At 39.9% G+C, this 26,660-nt stretch overlaps 1 protein-coding gene across 1 annotated transcript in view; it reads left to right on the top strand.

Annotated features, from left to right (window-relative positions):
• Nucleotides 1-26,660, top strand: part of LOC124589803 (spectrin beta chain-like) — a 140,771-nt gene that overhangs the window by 107,633 nt on the left and 6,478 nt on the right. The window contains exons 36-39 of the mRNA XM_047131591.1: nt 11,838-12,056; nt 15,341-15,434; nt 18,572-18,751; nt 20,681-20,869. Of these exons, the coding sequence (XP_046987547.1) occupies nt 11,838-12,056; nt 15,341-15,434; nt 18,572-18,751; nt 20,681-20,869 (682 nt within the window). The remainder of the gene's footprint in view (nt 1-11,837; nt 12,057-15,340; nt 15,435-18,571; nt 18,752-20,680; nt 20,870-26,660) is intronic.

Genomic DNA, 26,660 nt, shown 5'->3' with positions numbered 1-26,660 from the left:
CTTGCACTCACAGACTTGTGATGGCAAAAGAATTGGGTTTAATGTTATTGTTACAGAAGTGTGGCAGAACGACTACTACATAACCTGCAACATACGTTAATATTTTGCTTGAAGATTTGTGATTAAGACTAGTAGACAGTATCTGACATGTAGGTTTCAAGACTTAATTAAAACTGTAAAGCAGAACCAGGCTACTCTGATACGTAAGAGGAGCTTGCACATCTCGGATGTTTCATGAATCCTATGTTGTTTGTAAAAAATGTTCAGTTATTATAAGTTGATACAGGCTTTAAAGCTACATAATCAGAAATGGTTTGATATGTGGAAGCACTAGGAAGTGTTACCTAGAGGTAGTTCTAGTCAGGTAGTGCAAGAGCCTAACGCTGTAAGGTTACTCATTAAAGTGTTTACAGTACACAACAGAAGCTTTAATGTTAGTAAGCTTTGACACTATTGTAGTTACGATGTTCGTCAGTGATGCATTTTAGGCCAGAGTAATGCAACCAGAAACTGATCTCTCCAATTTAAAACTAACGCTGTTTTGAGAAAAAATTAAATAAGTGGGATATTGAAACAGTGGTCCATGTCAATGAAATAGAAAGTATCTGGTACTGCCAGTACTAAATGTGTGCACTTCCTGACATCGCATTCCCATAGTTGCTACCATGTATGTCTGTCGTTGTGTGTCGATGTAATTTGTGACCGGTTAACCTTTTAGCTGTCTAATCTGGACTTTATTTACTTTGTTAATTGGTTAAATTCATTGCTTGTTCATTCCGTCCACTCTATAACCGTAAGAAAATGCTGCTGACAAAAATACATCCGTCAAAACGTAAAGTGTCACACTGTTACAGTAGAAGCGGATCACTTAATTGCTTGAACATCACTACATTTGTCAAAAATGTATAATGTTTCTAGACTAGTCAAGATTCATTTCTGAGGATATTGGATACTGTTGGATGCACTTAATGTGGAAGCGTCATCCTGTAAGCTGTATGCAGTGATGGACATGTTGATGAAACATTTTGAAATCATTAACTGAAAATTTTCTCACACAAAATATGATTTCAGTAACTCCTGTTTATTTGTACATGTACTGAAATATATTTTAGGGCTTTTTAACAAGATGGTACATTAAGTTGCAGACAGGCACAGTTAAAAGATACTTGCACACAAACTTTTGTCCACAGCCTTCGTCAGAAAAGGAGAGAAAAAGCGTGCGCACACACACATTCATTCACACAAGAAAGCACACCTCACGCTTACATTACGAGGGGCGTTTGAAAAGTCCATGCAAAGTCCAAGAGATGGCACCACCTGTGCGTATTGAGGTCATGTTTAGTTAGTAGCATCTTTGGAAAGAATGCACACCAAGTTTCAGCCATATTCGTCTATTTCTTTGTGTTTGGCATTCGTATGAATCAAGGAAGTCAAGTCATTGTCAACAATGGACGAAAAAGAATTTCTTGTGATGATTAAACATTACTTTATGAAAGGCGAAATGCTTGAGGAGACTAAAGAGAAGCTTGATAAACATAATGGTGACTCTGCACCTTCGATTAGATCAGTTTATAAGTGGTTTCAAAATTTTCGGAGTGGCCATATGGGCACAAGTGATGCTGAACGTTCTGGACACACTGTGGAGGTTACGACTCCAGAAATCATTGATAAAATCCATGATATGGTGGTGGATGACAGAAGAGTTAAGGTGTGCGAGATTGCTAGTGCTGTGAGCACCTCGAATGAACAGGTACATAATATTTTGCATAAACATTTGGACATGAGAAAGCTATCCACAAGATGGGTTCCGCGATTGCCCTGCTTGACCAAAAATGGAATTGTGTGAAATGTTGCAAGGATGGTTTGCAGCTGTTCAGGAAGAATCCGTTTTGTCACTGTGGATGAAACATGGATACATTACTATAATCCTGAGACCAAACAACAATCTAAACAATGGTTTACCAAGGGAGAATCTGCACCAAAAAGGCGAAGACCATTCCTTCAGCAGGAAAGGTTATGGCGACTGTCTTTTGGGATTCAAAAGGGATAATCCTCATTGACTATCTGAAAAAGGGTAAAACTATTACAGGTGCATATTATTTACTGTTATTGGACCTTTTGAAAACCGAGCTGGAAGAAAACTGCTGGCAATTGGGACTGCAAAAAAGTCCTTTTCTATCATGACATTGCACCAGCACACTCCTCAGCAGTTGTGGTCGCAAAATTAATGGAAATAGTATTCCAACTCATTTCACATGTCCCCTATTCTCCAGACTTGGTTCCCTCAGACTACTATTTGTTCCCCAAGTTGAAGAAATGGCTGGCGGGACAAAGATTTTATTCAAACGAGGAGTTAATTGCAACAACTAATAGCTATTTTACAGACTTGGACAATTCCTATTATTCGGAAGGGATCAACAAATTAGAACAGTGTTGGACAAAGTGTGTAAGTCTAAAAGGAGACAGTTGAAAAATAAAAAAGGTTTACCCCAAACATGTAAGTAGTTCTTATTTTTGCACGGACTTTTCAAACACCTCTTGTATCACCATCTCTGGCAGTGTTGACCAGAGTGCAGCTGTCACATGGAATGGAAGGGAGAGGACGGGGAAGGAAAAGGGATAGCAGTGTAAGAGTGAGGGGAGAGAAGTGCTCTGTTGTCTGGCAGAACGTGCAGGGACTAGACTGCCAACAGGTGTAGTGTTAGGAGGCTGTGGAGCAGGGAGGTCGTGACAACGGAGTGAGAAAGGAGAAGACTGGGGAAATGTGGGTGGATGAGTTGGCAGAGGGTGGCAAATGGAAGGTGGGAGATGATAATAGGAAGGGGGTGATGGTGCAGAGAGGGTGGAGACTGTTACGTGGACAGTGAGGGGACAGTATGTTACCGCAGTTTGAGGCCGGGATAATTTTGAGAGTGGAGAATGTATTGTAAAGATAACTCCCATCTGTGCAGTTCAAAAAAGCTGGCAGTGGAGGGGAGGATCCAAATGGATCGGTTAGTGAAGCAGCCATTGAAATAGAGCACATTATGTTCAGCTGCGTGGTGTGCCAGAGGGTAGTGGACTTTGCTCTCGGCCACAGTTTGCCAGTGGCCGTGCATCCTTGTGGACAGTTGGGTGGTACTATAAATTGCGTTTTATTTGATCAGTCTATTCTGTACTCACTCTGAAATTTATACACAGTTGAAAGGTAAATATGTGACACCTGTACAAAAAAAGTGGTGGGTGGGAAAGTTGTGCAGCTGAACACATCAGGAACAAGCACTATAGGAGCTATTCCATCATTTTTTTTCATGTAATAGTCTTCTTTGGAATAGGCATCTTTTATTTTAAGTACCTTCAGTGGTCGTTGTAACAATTGTGGTTTGCCTACAAATGGGCTTAGCAAGATCATAAACAGGTCCCCTGTTTAAAATTACTTTCATTATTCACAATTTAGCTTTTACAATAAACCTGTGTGTTGGTTGAGGGGCGCCAAGGATGCATAGAAATAATATAGAAGAAAGGGTTGGGGGTGGGGGGGAATTGGGCAATGAAAGTAGTTTTAAACATGAGAACTGTCTATGATCACAAAAAAATCATTTGGTAGCATAATAAAAATTATTTCAGTGAGCATTGAAACAGTTTTAAATAAAAGCCCAAATAGTCCTTTATTTCAGTCATAAAATACTGACTCCCATATTATTTATAAAACTGTGTTTGCAGAAGAGAGGCCGGTAAAACAAATAAGACAATGTCTACAGTAGTAGCAGTCCTTCTTATAGATCACATTAAAAGCTGAATCACTACTTCAAAAGTGTCACACTCAATGACAAGCATGTATTGACGGGTAATCATTTAAATTCTTGTTAATATTAATGTTAGCTTTTGATTTCCAAGCCTAAAGATGGTAAAATATTGCTTGTGTGAGATAGTGGTCTTAACATATTATTAGCTGTCATGCATTGTGACAACTATGTTACACTTGCCCATTTTCTGAAAATTCTGTATTTTTCATGCTCTTGTTTATAAGGAACAAGTAGCCTTAGAGAGAATGCCACATTGCATTGTGAATAGCATGGAATTCTAATTTTGAAAGGCATGCATCTTTCAATTGGAGGAAGGCGCCATCTTTACAGGTAAGTAGCAATCATATCTTGGGAACATTTGCAGAATAATTCCTGTATGTAATGCTTTCACCAGTATAGTGATATCAGGCTAATGCTGTAAATGTTCCCAACAATTGTTGCATGTGCACTGTAGGAATGAACTCCTATTTTATGCTTTCGCTTGCTTTTGGATGGTTGTCTTTTCTTGTATTTTGTGTGCAACTGCTAAATTTTTGTAGTGTTCCCTCTTCATTGATTATGCTGAGATCAGTGCCAGTTCAGTAATGAAAGTTGTCCAGCTGCTGGCATATAACATGATTTTGCACGTAAATGGCAGTTGACAACCCAACCATTCTTGGTTTTTATCTAGTTTGGAAGTGATGAGCTCTGGCACTGTTCCAATGCAATCAGGCAAGGGTTTCGTGCATGTGTGTGAGTGTCTGCATTTTTATTCTTGTGTCTTGGCCAATTTACACATCTCTGTCAGGAGAGTGAAGAAGTTGCATGCTGCAGTTAATAACGACTTAGTATTAGTGTAATTTATTATGTTCACTTGTAGTTGCCATATAGTTACTTCCAGTAACATGGAATCACCATTTACCAGTTTTACAAGTTTCTGCAGTTAGTTTAATAATAAAAGGAAGAAAACTTCAAACTGTGTCCTTTTTAATACTCAGGCAAAAACTTGTTTTCCTCTGTTCTTCAATATGTATCTCTGATGTGTGCCCTCACTGTCCTGTTACACTTGCTTGAAGTTGTCAGGCACATAACATTAACCTGCACAAAAATCTCCCTAAATTATAACTATTTCTAATTCTGAAGTACTTGGAATGATGTTGATGTGATTGGAATCCACTAAGTAGTGGTCATGAGGGCCATGGATATGGACTATATGATCAGTAATGGAAAATCCAGGATGGAATGTAACAGTATTATGAAACGGATAGTTGCCACTCACCATGTAGCAGAGATGCTGAGTCGCAGAAAGGCACAATGGAAGGACGTCAAGAAGTGAGCTTTCGGTCAACAAGGCCTTCGCTGGAAATAGACAACACGAACACGTGCGTGCACGTACACTCAGGTGACCATCTTGCTGCTGAGGCCAGGAGGGTTAAGGGAACATAGGATATACTGCAGGGAGAATTCCTATCTGCACAGTTCGGAAAAGCTGGTGTTGGTAGGAAGGACCCAGATGGTAAAGGCTGTGAAGCAGTTGTTGAAATGAAGAACGTTGTATTGAGTGGTGTGCTCAGTAACAGGGTGGTTCAGTGGTTTCTTGGCCACAATTTGTTGGTAGTCATTCGTGCAGACAGCTTTTTGGTTGTCATGCCCACATAAAATGCAGCACAGTAGTTGCAGCTTAACTTGTAGATCACATGACTCATTTCACAGGTAGTCCTGCCTTTGATGGGGTAGGCGATGCTTGTGATTGCACTGGAGTAGGTGGATGTGGGACTATATATGGGACAGATGTTGCATCTATGTCTATTACAGGGATATAAGCTACGAGGCGAGGGGTTGGGAGCAGGGATTGTGTATTCATGGATGATGGTATTGTGTAGGTAATGTGGACAATTGAATACCATTGTGGGAGGGGTGGGAAGGATAGTGGGTAGTACATTCCTCATTTCAGGGCACGGCGAGAGGTAGTTGAAGCCCTAGCGGAGAATGTTATTCAGTTGGGTGGAACTTTGGGAGGTGGTGCGTGACTGGAGAGATACGGCACGGGCGATCTATTTTTGTACAAGATTGGGACGGTAATTACGATCTGTGAAGAGCTCAGTAAGACCCTCAGTATATTTCTAGAGGGACTGCTTGTCACTACAGATGCAACAGCCACGGGTGGCTATGCTGTATGGAAGGGATTTCTTGGAATGGAAGGGGTGCCAGCTGTCAAAGTGGAGGTGTTGCTGATTGTACCTTGCCAGACTCAGTTCGCTCCTCTGCCCAACAGTGATCCACCTTCACTGCCCCCAAGTCACCCCTGTTGACTTTCCAGAATATCTTAACCTTGAACCTTGCCTCACTATCAGTCCCCAAATCTCTCAACATGCAAACTAACCTTACATTTGCAGAAAGAACCATAATCCACCATCTAAAAACTGATCTCACCCTGTAATCTTACCTTCTGACAAACACTCCACCACTGTTGTTTTGAACCACAAGGATTACCAGGCAGGAAGACTCTGCCAGATGTCAGATTCATCCACCTGCAAACCCTGCCACAGCTAACCCATTCCAGATTCGGCAGGATCTCCAGTCTCTCCTCAGATCCTGGGGCCCATCCAAGAACCTCTCCCTAGAGTCCACACCTCTCCTCATCTCTACTGTTCCCTGCATCTCTACCGTTCCCTGCATCTCTATCTTCTACATGCTTCCCGAAGCCCATAAATCCAACCATTCAGCACGCCCCAGTGTGGCTGGTTACTGTACCCCGAGTGAGAGAATCTCCACTTTCATAGACCAATACGTTCAACCAGTTACACACAGCCTACCCTTCTATATAGAAGATACCAGCCATTTACTCCAGTCTCTCCACAGTTCCCATTCCTTTACCGCATGGTGTCCCGCTTGTCACTATTGATACGACCTCCCATTAAACCAACATCTAACTAAACTAACATCCAGGGCCTTACCGCTATCGACCATCACCTTTCCCGGCACCCAACGGATTCTAATCTATAATTTCTTCCTAGTCACCTTGACCAACTATATCTTCTCACAATTACTTCTCCTTTGAAGGCATTATCTACAAACCAACCCAGGATATGGATATGGGCATCTGCTTGGCTTCCCTCTATGCCAAGCTCTTCATGGTCAGTCTAGAGAAATCCTCCCCAAACATCCAAAATCCCAAACCTCTCACCTAGTTCAGATTCACTTATGACCTTTTCGTGATCTGGATTGAGGGTGAGGAAACCCTATCCACATTCCTCCAGAACCTCAAGACATTCTCCCCCATTTGCTTCACCTTGTCCTACTCAACCCAACAAGCCATCTTCCTCAATGTTGACCTCCACCTGAAAAATAGCTACATCAGTATCTCCATCCATATCAAACCTATCAATCACCAGCAATACCTTCACTTCGACATCTGACACCCATTCCATACCGAGAGATCCCTTCCGTACACCTTATCCACCCACGGCCATTGCACTTGTAGTGACGAACGCATATCCCTGTAATATACCTATATGCAAGACCTGTCCCATACATCCTCCCTCCAGTGCACCAAAGGCAAGGCTACCTGTGAAACCAGTCACGTGATCTACAAGCTAAACTGCGACTATTGTGCCACATTCTATGTGGGCACAACAGCCAAAAAGCTGTCTGTCTGCACGAACGGGTACCGACAAACTGTGGCCGAGGGACAGCTGAAACACCAGTTGCTGCGCCCAACACAACATTCTTCATTTTGATGACTTCTTCACAGCCTGTGCCATCTGGATCCTTCCCACCAACATCAGCTTTTCTGACTTGCACGGGTGGGAACTCCCCTGCAATATATCCTACGTTGCCACAACACTGCTGGCTTTTACCTCTTAGTCGTTGTCGTTACCCGTGTAGCCCCTTCCCATTCCAGCACTACACAGCCATCTATTCCACTACTATACAAGCAGTCTTTTTTTACTTCTCTTGTTTTCCACCCCCCCCCCCCCCCCTCCAACAACAATCCCCCCTTCTCTCTCTCTCTCTCTCTCTCTCTCTCTCGCCCGCTCCCCGGTCTAACCTCCTGACTGCCTAGCTGACCTACCCTCTCCCCATCTCGTCCTTGAATGTTGTGTGTGTGTGTGTGTGTGTGTGTGTGTGTGTGTGTGTGTGTGTGTGTGTCCTCTCCCTCCTCCAACAAAGGCCTTGTTGACCGCAAGCACAAACAGACAGACAAATGGTTAAAATTGGATGATTTACGCGAGAAAAAGAGCTTCACAAATTGAGCATATCAATACCTAGTTCGTACACTCTGGTCCTAATGGAAGCAGCTATTCATCTTGGCACTGATTTAGTTGTCAGATATCCTCCTGAGGGATACGGTGCCAATTTCTGCCTGACGGGCAAATTAGATCGTCAAAATCCCGAGCTGGTTGGAGGGACCTGTCTCTACTGCTCAGAACATTCTCAGTTTGGGAGTTATCGGACGACCTTGTTGGGTGAGGTAGTGTTTGGCAGGCACAAATACGAGCAGCAGAAACACTCTTTGTGTGCAGACAGGCATTATTTTGCCGAAATGTGAGCCTGGGATGGCTTTCTGTAACGGGCAACAAAATGGGTTGTAGAACGTCGTCGAAGTATCATGCCGTAAGGGTGCCACTGATCGAAGCTAAAGGCATTCTGGTACGTAAAAGAAATGCCACCCCAGACTGTTGGCCACAGCTGTTGGGCCGTATGGTCGGTGACAGTAGGGTTAGTAACGCACCGCTGTCCGGGCCATCTCCAGATACGCCTTCGGTGTGAAATCCCGTTTGACTGCAGTGCGACTGTCTCCAGCGGTGACTTTCGCTTTTTGAAGTGAGCCTCGATGATGGGCAGAGACCTGTCTGGAAACACCTGAGAGAGTGGTGGGATATTAACCTGACTGTCCCCTGCTGTACAGCCTGACAGCCGGGAGTGTGGCCGGGGGTGCCGTTTCATTTCATAGCAGTACCCCTTTGGTTGTCATCTGCAGTAGTATGTCGACAAAATTCTACTCTGTTTTGTTGCCTTTCACGGTAAGCGATCGTGGGCTTCCATTTCGGCAAGATAATGCCCACCCACAGGTGGTGAGGGTTTCTACTGCTCGTCTTTGTGCTTGCCAAACTGTACATTGGCTAGCAAGTTCTCTGGATCTCTCCCAAATTCAGAATGTTCTGAGTATTATGGACAGAGCCCCCCAACCAGCTAGGGATTTTGAGCATCTAATGTGCCAATTGGACAATTTTGTACGATACCTGTCAGGAGGACTTACAAGAACTATCAAATCAATGCCAATGTGGATAACTGATGGCATTAGGGCCAGAGGTGGACCAATGCAGAATGCAGTATTGACTTGCTCAATCTGTAAAGGTCTTTCTCTTGAATAAATCATCCAATTTGTTTTAAAACTATAGTCATTGTTTGTACCTGCACATTATATCTATAGATTTCCTTCCCATTCATGTAATTTGTTCATGTCACGTGAGTGCGTGCGTGCGTGCGTGCGTGCGCGCGTGTGTGTGCGTGTGTGTGTGTGTGTGTGTGTGTGTGTGTGTGTGTGTTTGTGAGCCTATGTTGATGGCAGTAGAATTGTTCTGCAACCTGTCTCAAATGATGATTCTCTAAACTTTCTCAGTAGTGTTTTGTGGGAAGAATGTCTTCCTCCCTCCAGGAGCTCTCATTTGAGTTCACAGAGAATTTCCATAACACACATTGATCGAACCTATTGATAACAAATATAGCAGCAGGCCTTTAAATTGCTTCAATATCTTCTTTTAATCTGACCTGGTGGGCATTCCAAACACTTGGGGAGTACTCCAGAATGAGTTGTACTTGTATTCCGTTGTGTTGTGTATGTGATCATTCTTTATAAATGAACTACACATTATCCTAGAAATGTCCCAATAACCCAAAGTTGACCTTTAGCTTTTCCTACAGCTGAACGTACGTGCTGATCAAATTTCGTCTCACTTTGCAACATTATGCCTAGATATTTAGTCTATGTGATGGTGTCAAGTTGCACACCACTAATACTGTATTCCTATTCATATGTAGTACCTTACATTTTGTCACATTTGGAGTAAGTTGTCATTCATCGCACCAAATAGAGTATCTGTCCAGTTCATTCTGTATCCTCCTGCCATCACATTAACTCTGCCATCACATTAACTGTGACACTTTCCCTGATACTGTAGTGTCTCCAGCAAACATTGACAAAGTGTTACTGTGTCTGACAGATCATTCGTATCTATAGAGAAAAGGAGCAGTCTTATTACATTTTACTGTGACATTCCTGGTGATATATTTGTTCTGATGATACTTGCCACCAAGAACAGTGTACAGAGTTCTATTACTTAAGAAGCCTTTAAAACACTTGCTAATCTGAGTGTCTAGTCCGTATTCTTGGACCTTTGTTAACAGTCTTCAGAATGTCATTGTAACAATCACTTTCAGGAAATCTAGGAGTTTGGAACGTGTGTTGCCCTTCACCCACAGTTCACAGTATATTATGCAAGAAAAGGGCGTACTGAGTATCACGTGAATGTTGCTTTTGATAACTGATAAAGGGTTCTGAAAATAAGTCATATTTGCCAACTAAATGCCAATGCGTTATGTGAGAACATGAAGGACGGAGGATTGCTCAGTTAGCAATGGGCATGGGCGGTGAGTGATGTACATTAGGAAGTCGCATCGGCTAGAACCTTCATTCTGTTGCGTATGTCTGTTGCGTGTTTTCATACAGAAATTGTGTACCAGAGAGTCAGAAACAGGAACAGTGTTCCTGTGTGAACATCCCTTGTGGTTGCCTTTCAGGCATCTGATTTTTAGCTTTGTGCAACATTTTACGTAAATAATGAGTTGGGACATCGAGAACTTTCTTTTTCCTCAGTACCTTATCACATATAATAAAAGGGAAATTGTATTCGACATTAACAGAAGCTTTTCATTGCTTAACAGTAGCTGCATTAGAAAGACGATTATTTCTTTATTCTTAATTTGTTTTGTGTTGGGTGCCGTGTGGCCACCTGAGTAATATCTATTTGGTGTGCAGCAGGTCAACACAAATGTATTTCACATAATTCCTCTTAGCTACGGTTGAAAACCTGGACTTCTGATGATTCATATTCATTCAGTTTCTTGGTAATCCACTTGAGGATAGTTTACAGAATGCAACACACTTTTCTTTGCAATTGTTGAGAGAGTTTTATCCAAATGAAAATTTTTTTTTCTATCAAGTGTTCGTTGAGTGAATTCCTGTTGAATGAGTCCACACTACTTATAGCAAACCTCACGAGATGGTAAATGTGCAAGAACAGAATAATTAGAACTCCCAGAGAATTGGAAAAAGGGTTTGTGTGGATTTCAAAAACAGACATTGCAGATTGTTATAATTACTTTTCTATGACAGAAGAATGTTCTTTGTGAACACCCAGAATTTTGTCAAAATATGATACCACAGCACACAATAAACAAGTCATTGCATTTCAATGTCAATGGCAATTATTCTTGTAGTGAGTTTGTTTTGTGCTTGAGAGTTTTTTAAGTTGTCCTTTTGATCCTCTGTTCAAAGGTTGGTTGGACTAATCAGTGCAATCATTCCACCTCTGCTGAAGCACTGTAGCCTAAATCCAACTTAAACTGCTTAGTACAGTTGTGTCTTGGCCTCCCTTCCCACTTTCTACCCCTCACATTACTAAACTGGCAACTCCGTGATGACTCTGGACGTGACTTATTAACCTGTCCTTTCTTAGTCTGTTCTTCTAAATTTGACTTAGTACTTCTTCATTGGTTGCCCATATACCCAACGTACTTTCAACATTCTTCTTTAATATATTTATGTGTATTAAATTAAGATAGGCATTGAAGAAAAGAGGAAAGGAAGAGTGTCCTGGGTATGAAAATTGTCCTACAAAGTTATAATCACTTTCGTCTTCGCAAACTGCACGAGAGCTCTCTCACATCTGCGACGGCACCGTAATCTCGCAACCGATTCTGCTGACAGTTCAGATGTGCAATTGGCTGACACATTCATGTTTGTGCTCCCGTAAGTTGTCCCTGACCCGATCCCTGACCCGCTCACAGCTACCCCTCGGCCCCGTCCGACAAAGGAGCCGGTGGCCGTCACATCGCCGCCGGTGACGCCGGCCGGCCCGGGCGCCACAGCCAGCCTGGACAGGAAGAAAGACCGCTCGCGTTCCAAGTCACCTTTCCGCAGCCTGCGCTCGTGGCGCAGGTCTCCGAAGGCTGGCACGTCCGGCGCACACAGTGACGACGAGGGCACATTGGAGCGCGCTGCAGCTGGTAAGGTCTTTGGTGTAGGTTGGAATACCGAATGAGGAGACGCCGTGGTAAAGTACACAAATTGTATTCGATGAGGCTGGGATTCGTCACTCGTCTGGCCTTTATCGAAGCCCATTCGTGACCTATTCTGAGGACTTTATAGCTCTTATTTGTGAGTGTTGAAATTATTATGTAAGCAACATGAACACCCAATGGTGAGGTTTGTGTGACATAGTGAAATAAGTCTATTCAGTGAGAATGTTATACAGGAAGAGTCAAACAGGACTTGACAACTTTGGAATGCTATAGAAATTTACTGAGATAAATTACAGAATCGGTAGTTGTCACTTTGTAGCAAACAGCCCTGCTTTTGATTCGCCAGAGTTTATTTCATGAAACCAAAATGCACAGTGAGCACGCTCCACACTAGTGGAGGTAGCCATTTTAATGTTGTACTATGCTGGGTGCTCCTCGTTGCGGAATGGGATACTGCACTACGTGAATCAAACTTGAGGTTGTTTGATACAAAATGTCACATCTACCGATGCTGTAAGATCTCTCAATAAATTACTGTATCATTCCAAAGTTGTAAAGTCCTTTCTGACTCACCCTGAATACAGTGAAACAATGTGTACATAAGCGAAAGAGAGTTAATTTCGTTTTAAATTAGTAAAACAGTGATTTGTTCAATCACCTAAAGACTCTTCCCACCCCTTTTGCATGATGTTGTTGCTGACTTCCTCCTGCCTCGCCCACCCGTTACTTTTTATTACTGTTCCCCCTGTCATCATGTCCCCTACTTCTCCCCAGTCTGTTCAACTTTCTCCCATCTCAATCTTTTGCCTGTCACAGCCTTTATAGAAAAATGGCCACAGGATGCCATCAGAAGCATGGTTATATTTTTGATTCCTTCTAAATAATATTGATCTCTCCCCCCCCACCCCACCCGCGCGCGCGCGCAATCCTTTGTAGGCGTGTGCATTAAAGACCAATGTTGAAGAAAACACTGCTTGAAATCACTGGCACTCTGTGGTTTACAATATAATTCCATAGTTTAAAAAATATTATTTCTGGAATCTGTGAAATAATTCATTGGTGCTGAGAATCGGTGTGCACCATCCCCTGAATAAGAGCTATAAAGATACTGTTAATTTACATTCAGGAGCAACGTAATAAAAATTTTGAAAATATTCCATATTCTTCATTAATACCACACCACGATTAGAAGGATGGTAGGTAAAAGATTTGTCTCTGCATTTATTCTGAACCCTATTTTTTCTTTTCTCCCTTTTTTCTGCTTAAGTAAAATGTCTGCTAATTTGGCCATAACTCTAGTAGTGTAGAATTTGATACAATTGTTGTACCCATTTGTACACCAGCTTTTTGTTTTGTTTATCATTGTAGCTTATGTGAGTGTCTTGATAATGTTGTGTTGTTACTAGCATTTGTACTACAAGGATCATTCATCCGGAGAATGTGGCTGCTGTGTAAGTATGAGCTGCTCAAAAACTCACAGTATTTTGTGTAGTTTCTGCAGTAATTATTCCACTGTGGAACAAAAGGTAATAAAATTGTTACTTTTGCTCCCTCCCACCCTTTCCAGGCTCGTGTGTATCTCCTTTTTGATGTATCTGAGCTACATACATCTTTGTGTGCTACTTGTAATTTTTTCACTCTTCAGGTATGTGCTGTGATCACTCACATAAAATTGCCGAGATGGTTCTGGAATCAGCATCGCACTGACTTGTGAAGAAGAGCACAAAGTGCAATGATTATTAAAATGTGGAACTTGAAATATTGCGCAGAGTTTTAATGTTACGTACAGGAAGGAAAATTTCGTAACAGTTGGCAGCAGAGCAGCAGTTTGTTGTTTATGGGCTACTGAGTGTATGTAGTTATGAAGTTGAATGTTTTCTTCACACAAGGTATCCCAAATAAGTAGATGTGGAAAGCAGTTGTGGGATTGCCTCTTTTCTTGTAGTTCACGTCCTTCACGCTGCTCCTCCCCTCCCCTTCTTCTTCTTCTTCTTCTTCCTCTTCCATTTTTCTACATGAAAAAGGTTTTCTGTAAATACCATAGTACTTAGTTGATAGTTTCGGGATTAAACTGCACCAAGGAAATTCTGTGAGGGCAAAAATACTAAGACAATTCCTTTGCAAAAACCATGGCCAATTTTCTACTTCCTCTTTCCAAATCCTTCATTCAGATGAATGCAGAATTAATCAGTGCTGCCATTGCTGAATTGTCGGGTAAAACTGTCAATGTGCATGACATCCTTGCAAATTTCCTGTTACATGTGAATTACATGGGTATCTTAACAGTATGCAGCACATATATTTCGTATCTGTTTGTCTTACTGAGTTGCACATTTCTCAACTTCGTTAAAGATGTTTGAGAACATTACCGTGTCTAAATATGGAGCTCTTTCTCCTCTTTTAGATCCTTTTTGTACTTTGTTAATTTCTGCATCTCTTCCCTTTGCAATGAATGTTACCTTGTTTTGTCGAAAATATTGTGGTCTTGCTTCATGAAAGAAGCAAAGCATATGTAGGTGTCCCACTAGATTTATCATTGCTTGTGCTGCTACTGAATAATAAAAACAACTTGAGTCAACATGCCCCGCAGGAGGCATTTTGTAGTACGTATTATTTTAGAAAGAAGGATGTTTTTTTTCTGTATGGAAGTGTGCACAATCTCGTGAAGATAGATGTAGGCTTGTGTCTAGTTATGCCTGAATAAGTTTCCATTTGATGAACTGGTGCATGGTTTTAGGTATTTTTTTCCATCACTATCATGTGCAAATGATGCTAAATAGGTCCTGAAACATCGACTATCTGAGTGCTACTTTGGAGAGAGATTTTTTAACAAATGAAAACATCCAGTCACCACATCTGTACTCTACTCTTTAAGTATCAAAGATCAATGGTACGTGACTTAGAAAACTCTATCATGAAGAATTAGGTTAATAAGATGCTCTATCACCTAGTTAGGGAGACTCAATACACTGATTGTAGTCCTGATTTGTTTTCGTCACTGCCTCTTTGTTTGGTCCTTTTTTACAGATATGGTATGCACCAGCCAGTCCTCAAAGCAAGAAGATTGAAATCAGATTTATTTATTGTGTTTGTATCTTGTGATAACTAATTACAACTGTACTATGATGTGAGTAGAATGTTATTAGCTTTCTGCTCTGTGCTAGTTTCACGAGGTGCTGCAGCAGCAGTGTTTTTGGAAGCTTGCATCCAGTTAGTTTTGTAGCACTTGTCCAGTGTCTTTAATTACCTCGTGTGGACCATTTTTACAGAGCGGCCCAGCCCAGGCGCAGAGGAGGATCACATGGAGGGCAACCTTGTGAGGAAACACGAGTGGGAAAATACCACAAAGAAAGCATCAAACAGGTAGGGCCCATGACACTCAGTTTGATTATTTCTGGAGCATTTCGGTGCACAATGGATTATCTTCAGTCTACTCTGCACTTAATAAATTAAATGGTACATTTAAATTAAAATGAGGTGGAATGACTGACCATTGCTTACCTTTATGAGGCAAAATTCCAGGTACAGCAAATACCCATTTAAAAGAAGAAAAACCTGTACAAACAGTATGCGTGCCAAGAGAAGCCACAGCAGCTCGTAGGTCAGCTGGTGCTGACATTGCAGCCTGAATCAATGATATTGACACACAAAAAGCACTGTTTGCTGGAACTGCTTGCAGTAGTGGCTTGCTATGGCAGTTCACGGTTAACTACTGTCATCCCCGAAACTGCACAGTTGTTGACTGTTGTAACATTTTAGTTGCTGCAGCCCCATTGTCGAAGGCAGTCTGGGAGTTGTGTTGTGATTGATGTGTGTGGTAAATTCCATGTACATCTTATAGTATTTGAGTTATAATGACAAAAAAGATTAAAAATTTGAACGATGCTTTTATTGAAATGATGTGGAATGAGTCAGCTTGCAGGACACGTATGCATGATGAAAACATTATTAGTTTTAGTTCTACTCGTACAACAAGGATGGGAGGTACACACCTGTGGTCAGGATGAGGGTAGGCAAAGAGGGACAGGGAGGTGTCAGAAAGAGCAGGTCACAGGTAGTACAAAGCCATATCAAGATGAAATTGCACATATTTTCCCCACGCTAAGACCATTGCATAATAAGAATGGCACAATGTTGGAAGAGAGTGAATGTGCTGGGTTTCCTGCAGGCAGCTCTGCTGCAGTACCAAATAACAGGTGCATCGCAGTGTGGGAGGTGAAATGGTGTGGCTACTGAAAATTAATTACAAAGTTGAAGTACTCAGAAAAGTATTGTTCTTGTGAGTGAAATGTCTAAATTGCACATAGACTCATTGTGAAATTCTGGTGGTATTTGGACCAAACTCATTGTTTACAGCTGTAGGAAATGGTACCGACAATTTGACCGAGGCGCACAGATGTGGTCGGTGCCGTTCGGTAAGAAAGACTGTCGACATAGACCACTGACACGTGCCTCGGCAATTGAGGAACGGATTTTGCAGGCATTACAGATTTTCCGATGATAAGGGCATTCACACGACATTTTTCAAATGACTGTGCGATCGAGGAGTCAATTTCTGTCGTCGACAGTCGGAAGGAGAGACAGAACGTTCTGACTGTTATGGGGACTTTGTGACTGTGTTCAAAAGTATTGTCATGTATCTGAATCACTTTGAAGCATAGTACAGTACTCAGTAAAAATTACCCACAGTTGACCTGTCATAATAATATGGAACTTACTTTTTGAAGTCCCCTCGTACAATAGTAAGCACTCGATATTGAGGTACAGGGTTATGGAATGGTGATGAAATTCCTGAAAAAGTGAGGGAGAACTTTGACTGGTGCACTTAATGAGAAAATGTTAGGACAAAGTGAAGAGTTTCTATACATGAACAAATGGGATGTAGTAAGAATGCTAAGAAAATAACGAAAGAGATAGTTGTCAATTATAAAGATGGCTGAAAACACATAAGACTGCTGTGAAATGGGAGCAGATAGCTAAATACAGAAAACCAGTAGCCAAAGAAGAAAAGTTATTTATAAATGGGGAAGAAAGGACAGCAAATGCAGTGAGGAGATAGCCAAGCGAAGTCGATTGCTAATCAATGGAAAGAGAATTAATGCACCAATTGTGACCTCTCTGTGATGTGTTCCCTGTCATCTTTGTGTACTCCTTTCCTCACTAGAGGTGGGGTCTGAGTGACTTTCCCAAATCTATCCTTCCTTTCTCCACAAGGAAGTAACTATTATTTCTGAAAGCCAGGAAGGTCTCACTTTTACATTTGTTTACATGGGGAGGAAAAAGGAAAGGTTGAAAAGGACCACTTGTTGAGAGGAAGGCAGCTGTTTCGAGGATGAGAGTGCTTGTGCCTTCTTTCCAGCCTTCTCCAAATTGACCTCCTCCTTCGATGAAAGAGCTCACGGTTCCGAAAGCTATGTATAGTTGTGTCACACTACTGGGAATTTTGCTTTCTGGGGATAAAGTCGTGGACAGCCATCCTGTCTTCCATTATTTTAAAGTTTTCTCCAGTGAATATTTCTTGTGGCATTTTTTAACTACAGTTCTGTTGCAGACAGGCACAAGTAAAAGACACTTACATAAAGCTTTCGGCCACAACCATCACCAGTAAAAGAGAACAAACACCCTTCATACACAAGAGCAAGCTCACCTCATGCACACGACCATCAATTCCAGTATCTTATGCTAAAATGCAACTATCGCGTGGGAGGCAACACAGTTCACAATTAATTTAACAGATAACTTATTCTATGAGATAAAAGAAAATGCAGTTTTGTGTGTCTTGTCTGTTGTAAGGTGTCACTTGATGAGAAGTGACTGAAGTTGTTACTCTGTAAATACTCTTACGAAGTGTCTGAAGTGCATATGCAGGAAGCGAGTTAAGGTAGGGATGGATGAAAGTTAAATAAATAAATTATAACAGATAAATTAATGATTGTTCTGGTACTTTTGTGTGCATTCTCTCCCAATGCTTATGAAAGAGAGTTTGCCAGATTCTATTGTCCCCAGACACTTTCTGTTCTCAGGTTAACCCTTCAGGAACAGATTTTTTTTTATAGGAAGGAAAAATTTATTTATGTGGTAATGCTCTTAGGTGATTTTTCAGTAATTTTAGATGCAAGATTTATACATAAATATATGCCTGTTTTCAGCACATACTTTGTACATTTTACGGACTCAAATAACTAATTATGAGATATTCTCTATTGTAATAAATAGTAATATGCTAATTCAAGAAGTAGCAAGCAAAATAACAATAACAGTGTTTAATTATACGGTGGAATATAGTGAACCAACCACACCTGTGTATTGTGGTGGTCACTAAGTGTTGTGCACTGCTGTATTGACCTGATGATGTTTTGATAGTGATGCCCAACAGTTGGCAGCACTTGTGCATGATGAAAAGATTGAACATTCAGTAAAATTGTAGCCAGAGGGCCTGAAAGCGTTAAATGACTGACTATTAAATCTGATATTTTGCTTATATTGTTGTTTGTGTGTAGGTCATGGGACAAGGTGTATGCAGTCCTCAGAGGTAACCTGCTAATGTTCTACAAGGACCAGAAGACGTACAAGACATCACCCGACACCTTCTTCAAGGGAGAAAGCCCAGTTGATTTGCGTGGAGGTGCTTGCCAAGTTGCCTCCGATTACACAAAAAGAAAGCACATATTTAGGGTGAAGTGAGTAGCAATTCTTCCTGTCAGTGCCTGCTGTATGTAAATAATTGACTGTGGGATGCAACATATTTTTGATTATTATTATTATTATTATTATTCATATTCTGTAGTAGACAATGGTTACTAAATATAAACCTACATACCCATCCTCCCTACTCTCTCCTGCCCCCCCACCGCCCTTTCTGTCGAGGCTATTGTACCATGGAATTATTTGTAAACTGATAAGACATGAATGGGTTAGACTTTTCCTACTAACATAGAACCAATTATTACACATTTATATGAACTTTCTCTGATTATAAAATGCTCTTATTATTGTTGGTACCTTCTGTATGGGTTTGTAGAAAACAAGATACTACTCATTCATAAAAAAAAAGGCAGGATACAAGAGACACCTACAATTATAAAACGTTAATTTCACATGCAGCAAAAATACTCTCATCCATAATTACCAAACAGAGTAAAATGGAAAATTGAATATAATTTGAAGATGAATTTGGTTTTAGACAAAAATGGGAACAAGAGAAACCATTGTAGCACTTGAGAGCTTGCTTGCGAGGTGTCAAGAATCTAATATTGTACATAGGTATTCTTTATTGATTTAGAAAAGACATTTGACTGCATTGCCTGAAATATATTGTTCACAATTTTGAAGGATAAAACACATACAAAACTGAAGTGTAAGGATAGTGTTAATAGAGAGCAATACGAAACCTAAATTCGAAAACAGATAAGACAATTGTCATCATATTTGTTTAACATTTTTGTTATAAAATCTATGAAAGTTGTAAAAACAAAATCATCTGGAATTTAGATGAAGTGAGTTCTCTCTCACTGCAAAAAAATTGCAGGTGATGTATACATTCTAAATTTGCAACAATACAGAAATATTTTGAACTTAAAATTAATAGGAAAAAAGGAAAAGAAAAGAAAGAAGAAAGAATGAAATGAATTTGTGATAGTAAGCAAATCAAAGATTAGAGGAAAACCTAACATCAAAATTTAAAGAAATAAAATGGCAAAAGTTGATAATGTTGTTGTTTAGGAACATTAAATACACTGCATGAACAAATGTTGCATTGAAACCAGAAAAAGGATTGCAGCAGCAAAGTATAAGAAGACAACTACTAGTGAACGAGTTGTTTGGTATTGAATAGAAAAACAATTTGTCAAGGTGCTTCTGTATGTTTGTGAAAGGTGGATTCTCTCTCTTCAATGACTGACAGATGGTGCTTATACTAGATGGAAATGTTGCTTGGAATAAAGTTAATGAGAACCAGCTGGATAGAACAGAAATGTGATGAAGATGTCCAAAAAACAAAACTTTTTGATCATTTATTTAGTCACGATAAGCTTTAACATTCATAATGGAAAGAACATTTGTTGGTCAGGCAAGCAAGGGGGTGCAAAAGAAAATAATAGATTGTCCCTTGGAAGTAATATAATGTTTTATTATCAAGAAATGAATAGGAAAGCACAAAGCAGGGAAGAGTGGTTGCAGATACAATGTTGACTATGTAGAAGAGTACATGCTAGTGGACGTTAATTGTTATGTAGTTCAAAAGCATAGCATTAGCTATTGAAAGTAAAGTCATAAAGATTCTTAAAAAATTTCTGTGGGACATCCCAAGTAATGTGAAAATTGCTAATATCAGCATTTTAGGATAGTAAAACCAATCTTTTCACACGTGCTCACCTGCAGGGAGATGGGGGTGCATTTCTCTATCATTAGTATCATTTAAAAAATTTTAAACATATTCCCAGTATGTTGAAAGAGTGTGTGTGTGTGTGTGTGTGTGTGTGTGTGTGTGTGTGTGTGTGTGGGCGCGCGTGCGCGCACACATACACACTTCAACTTCTTTAAAAATAAATAAATACAAATTTGTACTGTTGTTTTGCAACGTATTACTCATTGTCTCCTTTTCTACACAGGCTGTCAAATGGAGCAGAATACCTCTTCCAGGCACGTGACGATGATGAGATGAACACTTGGGTGTCTCGCCTGTCCCAGCAATGCGAACGTGATGCATCTGCCGGCCCATCACGCTCCCAGACGCTGCCTGCTTCTGGTGACCGCAAGGATGAGCCCAAACGGCGTAGCTTCTTCACACTCAAGAAAAAGTAAATACTGTTTCTCTCCTCAGCAGCTTGAGGGAGGGGGGGATGGGGGGTGTACCTGCCTGCACCACTATGTCATATTTAACCACTCTGATGTGGGAGCATGAACCTTGTGTACTACTGACTTGTTAGTAACTGGCTGCCTGTTAATGGCGATCGATGCATGCTCTTTTGCCTCTTGGAACATGTGCTTCGATATTTTTCGTGTGTATCACCACTCAAAGGAAACGGGTGCCTTTTATAATGAATAACATTTGTTATGTCCCAAGCAGAGCTTTTTTTTCCCCCCCTCCCCAACGTTTCATTTTTGTGATAGCCTCGTGGAAGAAACATGAGACTGTGGAGCAGTGAATCCAGGTGTAATTTCTGAAAGTAGGATACCGATCCCAATGTGCTTACATTCATGTTTCCAGGTTTTCTCGTGTACATTAGGGCATCTTACAGGCAATTTGCATGTAAATGTGATAGTTTGCATGCATTTTTTCTGCAGTCATGCTGGAAAAGTGGTTCTCTTTGTAACACTGTGAATTGTAATGTGAGCAATAGGTGAATCTGAAAGAATGGGGTCATGCTAAAATCTTAGTGTATCCAACTAATTTGTGAGAGTTGGATTTCCAAAGATTTTTGATACATACGCTAAATTAGTGCGCTTGAATACAGCTTCTGAAAATGGGGTGAGTGTACCATACTGAAAATATGTGCAAGTGCTTTACACAGTACTTTCTGGTGGGAGTGGAGCTGCCACAGTTGTTCTGTGCATTTTCATGCAAAAAAAGGTCACTTGTCAGTGTGTTGTCAATTGCAGTAAGGTGTGGCCATTCTGTCTTGCATACCAGTAACCACATGCACTAATGTGTGTAATGTTGATGGACTGTTGTAAATGTATTGTTTTGTGTATGATGGTTAATGTTGGAAAGTTTATAGGCAGTATTTTGTTTGCGTATCTTGTACCAACATTGTTGCAGAACTAACTGGATTTCATATTTAATCAGGAAACTACTATTTCATTAATCCATGTGTAATTAATCCAAAAAAAAGTGGTTGAAGATGAATAACATTGTGGTGGTGTTTTTTCATTTGATTGCAAGCACTTTTCATCTATTGGAGAGTATGAAATATGTTTGCAGAGAGAATGTGGTTACCATTTTGTCAGGGTTACACCACACGTAGAAAAAAACCTATACAGGTAAAAAGTCTGGGAAATCAGTAAAGTATTACAGTGTGTAGCTAATTACATAACAGGGAAAAACTTCTGAGACTCTTGTAAATTTACTGTTACTGTTTATGTGCCATTGAGTGCAAAATGTTGAAAAGTTAAGGGAAGAGAACGGGTGATAGCAGCTCTAACACTGCCAGTGAGAATAAAAGTTCATATTTCGTGTCTTGCCTGGTAAGCAGTCCTGGTTCATATTTTGTAGAAAAGTTTCCTAATTTCTTGTTTTTAGGTTATTGTAAATGTGGCTTGCAATAACCGTGATAATTGAATGTGTGTTCTTGCTTGTGTGTACATGTCAGTGCGTGTGCACATGCTTGTCAGACTTTCTGATGTAAACCTGAGGAAATTACAGTAGATACAAGTGCTTTGGTTATAGTCTTCTGCTATTTAGGTATGGTAGCTGGAAATTTAGACTGTGATGTCAATTATGTTTGTTACGGTCATCAACACAAAGAGAAGAAACAAGAATATTTGATACAAATGGCATTCGAAATAATATGCCGTAACCTGCAAAGATATCATTGACAGTAGTGGTTTCAGCTGTTTATTAGACATACATTGTGATAACAACTGATGAATGTGGCAAACTTGAGTCTCTGTGGTTCGTGGATCAAATGTGTAGTTTCAGATTACTTCTGTGTGGAAGAAGTGCACATTTTTATATATAAAAAATATATTGCTGTAAACACTTAAATTATAGGACTATTATTACTGTCAAAACAAAGTATCTCTTATTTTAAATATGATGGTCAAATGCAGCCTGTATAAATAGTTTGCACCCTGGTGTGTCAGGGAAATAGCTATTGTCTATTACATCTCTGAATAAAGAGCAGTGAATAAAAATGAAAATTTGTTCAGCACACGATGGGAGACCTCTTTACTGGGGGTAATATGGGTAATATACTTGGGGGGAGGGGGGGGGGGGTGTTCACTACATGTGTTTACAATAAACTTATCTCATAGTGACACAGATTTGCCTTAGCAATTAGCAAGAGTCTGTTTCTTGGAGAATGTTGCCATAACTGACAGCAGCACGAGTTGTGTGTTAGCAGTTAAGCGTTTTTGCTGTGAAAACTGCCTGCCATGTATTTTTCAAAATTTCGTGTATTTGTGTACATGTGCTGTTTCACTCTAAAAATTACATAAATGAAGTCGTGCAAAAGTTGACAGTTGGACATTCTGATAAGTAGCAATTATTAGTATTATTAAAATTTTGAAAATGTATTAAGTGAGCTGAATTCTCAGGTATTGGAAAACTGAAGTTTTGCTTCAGAGAATTGTATTAGTCTAACAAGTTGGTTGGCAGCATAGAGATTTTAGTTTGATGATACCTGGAAAAGTAGAAGGAAGATAGTCATGACATGGTTTGCTATCTTCCACCACTGTTCTTCCTAAAGTATGTGGCTCTGAACAGTCTCTGGGTGGCATGACATAGAACACTACCCATTCCTCGTAAGAGTGGGGTGAAACAGAGTTTCTTTAGTTCAGCATTATTGTGGTTTGCACTTAGTGTCAGAAAAAATTTTTAATTGCTGCAGCAAATGACTACTGATGTTGTATAAGAACTGTAAGTGTGGCGAAGAGATCTTAAAGGGCTGTTTCACAGTGATCAGTTTCATCTCAGGACAGTAAAAACAGTACCTCAAAAAAGTTCTTCCAGGTGTAATAATGAAAAGCATTTCTTTTGCCAATAATGTTAGGTGTGGAACCCTGTACTAAAATGACATTCGCTAATTAAGTTGTTGTAAGATGGGTATCTTAGCAGCAAACTTCTTTGTATAGAGTCTTATTACATTGTAAGTGTGCAGTAAATAATCAACAAACAGTGATTTTTTGTTGTGGTTTATTCTAAAAAAAATACCATTTATTAGTTAACTATGTGCATGAAATGAAATTCAGTTAAATCCTTCCCCTCTCCCCCCTCACCTCCCCAAGGTACTGCTACAGAAGTTCTTTAAAGTACTCCCCTTTGGCATCCAAACATTTTTTTCAGCTGTTCTGGACTTCACTGTAAGCATATTGAAGGGAAATACATTTGCATTACTTTACAGGAACATCTTGCTTATTTCCTGTTAATTTTTCCTGCCCCCATGTTTCAAGTTTCTGTCATTGTCACCCATCAGATACTAACAGAAAAGATGTAACAGCTAAATAGCAATATGAACATGAGCAGCAAGCTTGGATTAGGCAATTTGGTATTGAACAAATTATATGCGAATGAGTGACTGCTTGCTGCTTATTCACTGCACATTTATATGTGTACCATCATGGGGTTTCTCTGGACATTCCTATGTGGACAAAAGCAATGGTTGTTACACTATTTTCTTGTGTAATGTTGGTTTCTTTCTGGACTGTTTTTCCCCCCATCTCATTTTTATCAGTAGAAAGGAACACCAGGTTACAGCAACATATGTTTGTGTGTGTGTTTTCTTTTGCCTAATTCATCATTCAGAATAAATGTTAAACTCATATCCGACCACCTTATCTCTTTTTTTGCAGATAATATCTTCAGAATCCTGTATCTTCGGTGTTTATTGTTTTCATCCTTCACTGTCATTATTTTTCATTTTCTTTCTCTTTGTGTGTGTGAACATTTTAAACCTTCATTCCAGTTTTTATTTTGGAGTCCATTGTTTTTTGCATTTTTAAAAAACTCTTTTTTTTTCATTTTTTTTGTTTTGTTTAATGGAATTGATGTTATTTCTGTGACCCATTGGCACTACAACATTTCTCATTCTGAGTGTCAGCAGAGAATGGCGATAAACTTTTTCCGAGATGCACTGGTCAGGTATGTGTTGCACGCCGTAAAATCAACATTGTACCAACCCCTCTTGTGTTTGAACCTGCATGTCCCTTGAATATAAAAAAATTGAGAGGCCTGTTGAGGACTTTTACTGTTCCAAGGCATAGAATCATAATTGTACTTCTCTATCGTAGTTCAGTGTGATCATAATTTTTATCTTTGGTACCTGGGGGAAGACTTCTTTAAAGTGCTTTTCCAAATACTCATTTGCCAACAACTTTATTTTTCTGTAAAACCATGTTATCATGTGAACTTGGACTGGTAAGACCCACACAGACTTCTCAAATTGCCATCTGATCATCCTTCTGGTATATTGTTGGTACAGTTTAGTAAACCACTATTATCATCTGTTTTCAGTTTCTTTCTTGATACAACCTGTCCTTGTACATTTGCTTCTGCCACAAGTTGATGTTCCTACTATATTCCTCAATTTGCTGATCTCGTATGCAATGTTTTGTAATCTGCCAGTTTGTCTTCCATTGCCCATATAACACTTCATTTTCACAGCAAAATGGTATTTTCTTTGTAAATTAATACTGAAATAGTTGTATGCCTGCTACATCTAAAGTAATGAATTAACCTCTGATGATTTCATTATAGTTCTTTTCATCACTGAAAACCTGATGGCATGAATTTTCAGTTTAAATCGAGTCTTGTAATTTCCTGGCAAATTCAGTCTCTCTTTCACTCATTTAGTGCTGTAGGTAAAATCGGATGGATTTTTCAGCCTGGGCTTTTGTTGTTTGTATTGATGTTACTTTCTGCATAATCTGTCACTATGTAAGTGAACAGCGTTAAATTACGCACTGCATGTTACTGAGACAGACACCACTGTAAAAAAAGAAAAAAAGAATATATATATATATATATATATATATATATATATATATATATATATATATATATATATAGTCTCAACTGTATGAAGAGTGCATTCACTTCTCATTGTTGTAAATTTTTGCTGTGATACATTAAAATGGAAATAGCTGTTGAAACCTTTCCTTTTGCTTTACTATACAAAATACATATCGTATAGTCTAGGCAGATAATTTTCCTAAACATATATGTATATACATCTCCCAGTCCTCTATACGTGTTACTTTTTGACAACTGTGTGTGTGTGTGTGTGTGTGTGTGTGTGTGTGTGTGTGTGTAAGGGGGGGGGGGGGGGCTTGCTTGCGTGTGTGCTTTTTGGAATAGTACAAAGTGTTGAGCAAGAACATTGCTTTCTGTGGTTGGTATTGTGAGTTTGCTGTTTGCAAAGTAAATGTAGAACACCCTCCTTCAATACTGCTACATGGTTTTTACTTAGAAAATACTTGGGTCAAATTTGTGCACCACAATCTGAGGATCCATATTCATGACCTTTCAAGTGAATAACAAATAGAAACACAATTGTGCAGTGATTGCCGTAATTAAGTGCATTGCAGTGAGATAGATTTTTTGGGCTGTCTCATTTTTCAGTGGGATGAAATAGTAAACTGCCACCCATTGTTTTGTAATTTATCAAGTCACTTTATGTATTAAGTCAGATTTTATGTGAAGCTTGGTGGGGGTATTGCACTTAAGCTTCTGTATCTGAGGATCGTGGGGAGAGGGCAGGCGTCCATTTAATGAGGAAGTGAAACAATTTAGTGATTTGGAATTCTTCAAAGATGGTTGTATTTTTGGTTAAAAGCTTTATATATCTGATGAGAATTTTAACAAGAGACATTTAGGTTACAAATGTAATCTTCATTAACTGAACAAAGAAACCTTCCTCCCCCCCCCCCCCC

The sequence above is a fragment of the Schistocerca americana genome, unplaced genomic scaffold (genome assembly GCF_021461395.2).
Source record: "Schistocerca americana isolate TAMUIC-IGC-003095 unplaced genomic scaffold, iqSchAmer2.1 HiC_scaffold_73, whole genome shotgun sequence".
NCBI lineage: Eukaryota > Metazoa > Arthropoda > Insecta > Orthoptera > Acrididae > Schistocerca > Schistocerca americana.
Note: the sequence above shows the minus strand (reverse complement) of the source record. Positions and strands in the feature narration are given on the sequence as shown.